Below are 8190 nucleotides of genomic sequence, written 5' to 3'. Positions count from 1 at the left end.
TCAGACTGTGTGTAAAACCACTTTTCTTCGCCATAGTTTTATCAAAGCCCTCTTTATTTCACTGTTTCGTAAGCTGTAGATGAGTGGATTGAGCAGAGGAGTAAGCAATGTGTAAGCCAATGACATCAGTTTCTTGGTTTCTGTTGAGTAGCCAGATTTGGGTTGTAAATAAGTCATATTGGCTGTGCCGTAGAACAGGGTCACAGATGTGAAGTGAGAGGCACAGGTGGAAAAGGCCTTTTGTCTCCCTGTAGTTGATGGCGTCTTCAGGATGGCAAACAGAACTCAAATATAAAACAAAAGGATCAACAAGAAAGGAACCATAACAATCAAAATGGTGCCTGTGAAGGCATAGATTTCAAATAAGAAGGTGTCTGCACACACAAGCTCTAGTACTGGGGGAATCTCACAGAACAGATGATTAATTTCATTGGGGCCACAAAACAGAAAACTAAATACCCAAGTGGTCTGCACAGTAGCCACCATGATCCCTGAGATCCATGAGAACATTACTAATTTCATAAAAACCCCTCTGTTCATAATCATTTGGTAGTTCAGAGGATGGCAAATTGCAGCAAATCGGTCATAAGCCATTGCTCCCAGGAGAAAACATTCAGTCCCACCAAAAAGAAGGATGAAATACATCTGTGCAAAACAGCCCACAAAAGAAATCGTAGTTTTCTCAGTAGAGACCACCACCAGCATTTCAGGCATAATGACTGCACTGAAACTCACCTCCACCACAGATAAGTTCAGGAGGAACAGGTACATGGGAACGTGGAGGCTCTGGTTTAAGGAGATGACGACTATAATGATGGCATTTCCTATCAGGGTCACCACATAAATAACCAGGAAAATCCTAAAGAGCTGCACCTGGAGCTCAGGAAAGTTAGAAAAGCCCAGGAGGATGAATTCAAGCACACAGCTTTGATTTTGTCTTTTCATTTCAGTAGTTGAACCTTAATATTGTTTTTATGGACCTGGTATATCGCGTATGAAGTCACAATCCCATAGCTGTGAGTTTGAGTCTGGAATTCTTAACAGCAGATGTAATGACAAGCTCATTTTGACAGAACTTCAGGTTGGTTCTTATGAAGAATGGCCAATGGCTTGTAATAGTGAATCTTTAAAATACAAATAAAGAAGTGAAGTATTTTGGTTTAGAAATCTTGTTTTTAAAGTACAAAATAACAGTAAATGTTATCTGGCTACATCTTTGTTATGTAGGTTGCTTTCTCTCCCCTCTCTTAATGCCAGGTCCCCCTTTAAAAGCCCCTGCTTTCTCCCCAAAAGGTGAAGCAGTATCCTTAAAGGCAGGAGCCTATACCTCTTCCCTTAATTGGATTCTGCAAGCAGAAAACAACTGAACCTGCGTTTTGGTTACACCTGGATTGCGAGCTAGTCTGAAACTTGACTGCAGTCCTAACTCTGCCACTGTCTCCAAGATGGGTCTCTGCCTCTCCTGCACTTGGGTTCCCATCTGTATGGGTTGGAAGCAGAAGAATGATCCCTTCTGGCTTCGACATAGGTGTTTCCCTCATTTGTTGATAGAAAACTGCAGGCTGCAAACTGCAGGCTGCAAGGCCTCAACTCCAATCAGATGGGAGCTGGGCTGAAGGGAACATGGAATAGTGGTGGGTGGGCACATAAGCAGCACACATGCTGCCTGAGTCACTTTGGGCCTGCCAGTCCCGCACAGAGATGATCATTTTCTTCCCAATCCAACTGCCCCTCCAGAACCCCTCTCAGGGCAAAGCAACTTCATTCTGTCTGCTCTCAACCAGATCAACAATCCTTGTCTCCCAGTATTCCCTTCACTGTCAGGGCCCACATATCTTTAAAATCTGGAGTCCTCCTGGCTTCAAGAGTCCATTCCCACTGACACTGCTCCACCTCACTGCCTCTTTTCCTCTCCCTTCACCTCCTCTACTATTAAACGGAAACTAACTGGCTATTCTATGTTTTATACCCCTTCCTCCAATCTGTACCTCAAATTTCTGACAAAAAAATATCACCTTCCCTCCCAGAACCTTCAGGGTCTCCCCTTATCAGTAGAATATAATGCCCACTTCTCAGGCCGGCATTTAAGGGGAACAAGAGTGATAACAATTGCTTTAGGAATGTAAATGAGGGAAACATTACTTCTGAATGGACAGTGAGGGTGGGAAACCATAATCACAAGATGGCATGGGTGGAAGGTCCATTAGGCAGAGGAGAAAAAGCATAAGGAAGTCTTCCTTGCTCAAATAGAAGGTATTCAATGACACCTTAGTATTAGAATGGAGCTCTAAACTGGCCTTCGTGTGATGCTTTGAAAACCAACAGAATTTTACTATGGGACAAGAGGAAACCAGGAGGAGAGAAGGACACAGCAAGTTGAAGACGTCTTGATTTCATGTCATTAGGACATTAGCAGAGAGGAAAAGGCAATTAATTTACTGAGTCTGACCATAGTGATATTAAAAACCAAATATATGTATTAACTATAACAAAGTATTTTGGATATAAAAATCTCCTAAAATAGACTTGGCAGGAAGAAAAAAACACCTAAGTATCATTTTAATAGACAAAACTACATTTTCAGCTCCAGGTCTATAAAACCAAGTATGTTTGTAAAATAAGAAAATTTAGAGTATCCTACTAAAAATAGACAACTTTTAAGGAGCTGATAAAGCACAGTTATAGAACAAATCTAAATTACTGCCTTCGTGAGTAATTTTTTTAAGCTGAACTTAAATGCTCCATCTTTTCCCTTTAACATAAAACAACATAATGCTGATTTAGCTACTTCACTGACATGTTCTACCGGCTCTGGCATTAACTTTCTGTATGATCTTGGGCAAATAACTCCCTCATCAGGGTTTCGTCTTTCTACCCAATTGGACTTATTTCTGACCACCTTCACCCCGCTCCCTCAACTACATACCTTTAAGAATTGATGATTTGTGCAAGCAAACCGTTTATAGATGGAATTACTGTCCAAACGTTTATGTGAATATGAAGGGCACAGCAATTGACTTTCTTACCTGAGCATTGAGTTATCACTTGATAAGTACCTCCAATTAACAGTGAGGGTAACTACAGATGGCAAACCCACCAACAAGTACCAAAGCAGAATCTTCGGATCCTTATCTATTCACTGTCCCTGATTTTCATCCCATTTATGTGTTACCTCTTCAATTAAAAAGCACTTCCATAAATACAACTTAGTGATTCAATGCATTGATTTTAGATTATACTGCATTAAATTGTATGCCCTGAGAGAAATCTTCTCTGGAGAACTTACACACAATTTATACAGACTCTCCTGTATGGGGATAAGGAAGCTCCACTGCACAAACTTGGAATATGACTCTTCCAGATTTTCATTGAGAATTAACACCTCTTCACACGAGAGACGAAATTCCACCAAGACCTTCCCCATTAAGAAATGAAAGCAGAGACTGAATAAATGTTAATAAACAGGCACAAATGGAGAAGGGAGAAAAGAATGTGAGTGTGAGTAAAGGCACAGTGATTTGGACAGAGAATCTGATTGGACAAGATAGACAGCTTGCACAATGGTAGGAAATGTGTTATGGCAAGTAAATTGAAGTTACTTTGTGGAAAGCCTGGAGATACCAAAACTTAAATTTTCTAGTAGTAATATAGAAATACTAAATTTGGGGGGAAAGTCTTTCAGATAATTTTATAGCTGAAACTTTTTAACTTGAAGTCAAAACATCTGAACTAGTATGACTTTGAGCATCATGTCTCTTCTCTGGCTCTATTTTTTTTATAAAATCAAGATAACGTTATTAACTTCACAAGGTATATGTAACAATCAGAGGACTCAGAGTTAAGTTCACACTGATTTGAGCAATCAATAAGACTATTAGCTCAGTTCCAGCGAAGTATAGGGATGAATGAATCTGCAGGCTTGGCTTTATCCAGAACTCAGATAATGTTGCCAGGACCTGGATTTCTTTATTTCTATATTTCTCATCTCTGCTTTCCTAGAGTAGGTTCTATTGTCAATGAATATTTTCCTCTTAGTGGCAATAAGGCTGCTAACAACACTTAGGGATAGATCTTCTCTGTATCCAGTGGGCAATGTACCAGTTATCCTGAGGAAAGGGTTTTCATTTGCAAAAACTAATCCAAGAACCCCTCCTATATCATTTACTATGGTGGGATTACATGAGTATCCACCTATAAACCAGACACTGTGTCTGTGAATGAGATGAGAAATGCTACCTAATATGCAATTTTCATGGCATTCTATACTATAACCAGGTACAGCATCAATTCTAACTATGCATACCTGAAAATGCTTAATTAAAAAAAATTCCCCAAGGGAAATGAAGGTACTGTTTATAGGAGAAGGAGGTCAAAGAATGATGGTGATTCAACACACAAATGCTCTATATATAAAGCATGCTATACTTTAAATTATTATATGAATACAAGGAGGTGAGATGAAAGCTGAGAAACAATAAAGTTGCATTATTTATTTTTGCAAGATGGACTGGACAGAAGTAGAACTAGGATGTAATGAATGGAGCAAAATCGTATATATTGTAGAGGATAAATAGTTATATATAGTCCTGGACATGAATGTGTCACATAAATAAGACAGGATTTCAAATGTTGGTGAAACAGAGGATGAATAAATAGAAACATGGACAGGGAAGTCCATAAATAAATCACTTCAAGGGCTTTGCATACCTTCGGAACTGATTCCTGAGTCCAAGAGTAAGGGGAAAAGGGATATACTTACCCTCTTAAAATAAGTCAAGGAGTAAATAGTCACACACTCTATTAATGAATAAGTCTTCTCAGAACTGACAATCCCTTCATTGAACAAGCTAAGAACCTACCATAAAGGCATTGTTATAAGCCTACACAGAAGTCCCAGTCCCCTGAGTCATGCAAAAAAAAAAAAAAAAAAAAAAAATCCACTGAAACCCTTGAAGTGGGAAATGGAAAGTGTGATATACAGAAATTTCTTTTTTCCTATGAGACTGTAACCTAAGAAGCAAAGCAACAGAGTAAGTGCCATCAGCAGGCAATGGGATCAGCAACAATTTGTCAGCAACGATTTGGTGGGGGGGAGGGGGGAAGGTGTTATGATGGTGGTATTGTTGGACCTATCAATGTTTGTAGGATTCCCTTGAGCATTTCTTGAAAGGTCAGTCTAGTGGTGATGAATTCCCTCAGCTTTTGCTTGTCTGGAAAAACTTTATTTCTCCTTCACTTCTGAAGGATAGCTTTTCTTGGTAGAGTATTCTTGGCCACCAATTATTTTCTTTCAGCACTTTGAAAATATGACTGTCTCTTTGCTTGTAGAGTTTCTGCAGAGAAACCTGCTGTAAGTCTAATGAAGATTCCCTTATGTGTGACTTGATGCTTTTCTCTTGATGTTTTTATAATTCTCTTTTTATCTTTGACTTTTAACAGTTTGACTATAATGTGCCTCAGGAAGGATCTTTTGGGGTTAAATATGTTTGGGGAATTGAGCTTACTGGATCTGGGTCTTCATATCTCTCCCAAGACTTCAAAAGCTTTTAACTGTTATTTTGTTAAATAGTCTTTCTATGCATTTTCCCTTGCAGAACTCTCATAATATAAATGTCTGTTTGCTTAATGGTGTCACATAAGTCCTATAGGCCTTTTTCATTCTTTTTTATTTTTTTATTTTTATTTTCACTCACTGAGTAATTTCAAATAACTGATCTTCGAGTTCAATATTCAATCTCCTGTTTGATCTAGTCTGGCAATTGAAGCTCTCTGTTGTACTTTTTATTTCATTCATTGAATCCATCAGCTGCAGGATTTCTGTTTGGTTATTTTTTATGATATCTGTCACTGTGTTAAATTTCTCATTCATATCATGAATTGTTTTCTTGATTTTGTTGAATCTTCTATATGTATTCTCTTGTATTTCACTGAGTTTCCTTATGATCGTTATTTTGAATTCCTTTTCTGGCAACTCATAGATCTTTTTTCCTGTGAGGCCTGTTATTAAAAAGTTATTGTGTTCCTTTGGTGGTCTCATATTTCCTTATTTTTTCATGTCTTTTGTGTCTCTGCATTTATGTCTCTGCATCTGGTGGAAAAATTGCATCTTCCAAACTTTATAGAGGGGCTTTCATAGAAAAGGACTTTCACCTGCAGTTGTGTCTTTGTGTGGCTATTGAGAAAGGTGTGGTGACTCTGGTTCTGAGTAGATGTAGGTGGTGTAGTCTCTGTGCAATTTCTTCAACTGCAATCAACATCAGCAATAACTGTGGGTGCCTCAGTGATGTGGCCTGTAGAAGCTTGTGACAGTGGCAATGGTGGCATGGGTTACTTACTTAAGCACTTAAGGTGCTCTGTATCAAGGGCTTTGGAGGGTCTCCTTTTCTCATCTATCCCATAATGGGGGGAGGTAGCTGAGGTGTCTCCTCCTGGTGTCAGGTCTGACACAGCCTATAAGCAGCTGTAGCAGTGCTCGGTTCCAGTTGCATGTGCTCAGAGCATCTGTGGAGCTGGAGTACTAAGCTCAGGGTCTCAGGAATCTATTGTGCGACCAACTCGGGTTTTGGTGTGCAGGTTCACCCTCTGTAGTGGGGTTGGATATAGACTACCAACAGTATCTGTGACTCTGAAGCACCCCCTAGCAGCTCAGGCCTAGAAAGCCAGGTTGTATCTATGACTCTGACTCTGGAGATTAGGACATAACACTGGCTTAGTTCTGGGGAAGAAGGGGTGCTTCAGAGGTTTTGGTCCAGGGAGCAAGGTACAGCTGCAATTTGGGAATCAGAACCAATAAGGTTCAGTGTCAACTCAGGTCCCAGGGGATGAGAAATCATGCTGTGGTGATTCTAGACCTTGGAAAGGTGGGAGTATCCCAGACTCTGTGAGGCAGGTGTAGTGACAGCACAGACTCCAGAATGGTGAATCACAGCTGTTGTATGGGCCCTGGCAGATAGGGAGCAGCACAGTGATGACTCAACTTCCTGGGAATGAGGGGTGTCTCAGCAGCTCATCCCCTAGGTGGCTAGTCCAACTCCAGGGAAGCAGGGTACTTGAGTTGTTTGGTCTCTAGAACATGGTGTCTAAGCTCAGGCACTGCTCTGTTTCCCTGGGATGCAGGGTACTAATATAGCTAAGCCTTGATATCTACAGCTACTCAGCCTAGGCACCAATTCCCCAGGGGCAATGTGTCATTTCAACTAAGGAATGGGGGGCTTGACCACTCTGGGTGTTCCAGGCACCATTTCCCTGCGATGCAGGGCATGCTTCTGCTTAGGCTCCAGAGAGGCATGACTGCTCTGAGCAGTCAAGGTACTGTTTTTCCAGGAAGCAGGTTACTGCTTCAGCTCACACACAGAGGGGCAGATCACAGCAGCAACTGGGAAGGGTATATGGAATGACTTTACCAAAGCACTGTTTCCCTGATAGGTAGTACATAGCTTCAGCTCAAGTCCTGTGGAGCAGAGCATGACAGTAACTGGAGAGGTTTTTGGAGCAGCTCTGTAGAGGCAACGTTTCCTCAGGAGTGAGTGAGCAGCTTTAGCTCAGGCTCCTAGGGGGAAGGTGTAGCAGCGACTGGGAAGGGTAAATAGAGCAGGTCGGCCAAAGCACTGTTTCTGTGGGAAGGAGTATGCAGCTTCAACTCCAGCCTGAAGGGGTGAGGTGCAGCAGCAAATAGGAAGGGTAGGTACAGCTGCTCACCAGTTAGAGATGTTGGGCCACTGGGTAGGGGTAGTTTGGAACCCCAGAGGTTAATGGATGCTGTGGTCACTCACCCCCAAAGCAAAACACACTCCAGCAGTATTCCCAGGTTCAAGACAGCATTGTAATGCGTAGCTGCATGGGCCACAGTCAGGGGCTGAGACGGGGGCTGGGACACAGGGCACAGTGTCAACTCCAGAGGGGAGCACAAGTATAGCTATGGACTCCAGGCAGCTCTCTTAGCTGGGCTTAGTGCCTGTGAGGACTGCAGGGGTCTGCAACAGTGAGGTCTATAGGTGTCCAAGGTGTTGATGAGGGCTTTTGAGGTGACCTTGCTTGCCTTTTCCCTGCAAGGAGAAGTCCTTACTGGTTCCAAGCTGATCCCAGCTGGCGAATGGGGTGATGGGGGCCAGGTGTTTCCTTCCATTCTCTATGTGGCTCTCCTGAGTTTCTGTGCCCACCCAGGGTTTCTGTGGCTCCTTTGATAAACTT

The 8190-nt window shown here is 41.8% G+C and overlaps 1 protein-coding gene across 1 annotated transcript; it reads right to left on the bottom strand.

The window, feature by feature from the left end:
• LOC117081628 (olfactory receptor 10A3-like) lies at positions 1 to 945 on the bottom strand. Its single transcript, XM_033207808.1, is given in 1 exon segment — positions 1 to 945. A coding segment is annotated over 1 exon segment (945 nt).
• Positions 946 to 8190: the final 7245 nt, after the last annotated feature.

This window comes from Trachypithecus francoisi, unplaced genomic scaffold (assembly GCF_009764315.1).
Source record: "Trachypithecus francoisi isolate TF-2019V2 unplaced genomic scaffold, Tfra_2.0 Lachesis_group8, whole genome shotgun sequence".
Lineage (NCBI taxonomy): Eukaryota > Metazoa > Chordata > Mammalia > Primates > Cercopithecidae > Trachypithecus > Trachypithecus francoisi.
The sequence above is the reverse complement of the archived record's forward strand: the minus strand, read 5'-3'. Positions and strand labels throughout refer to the sequence as shown.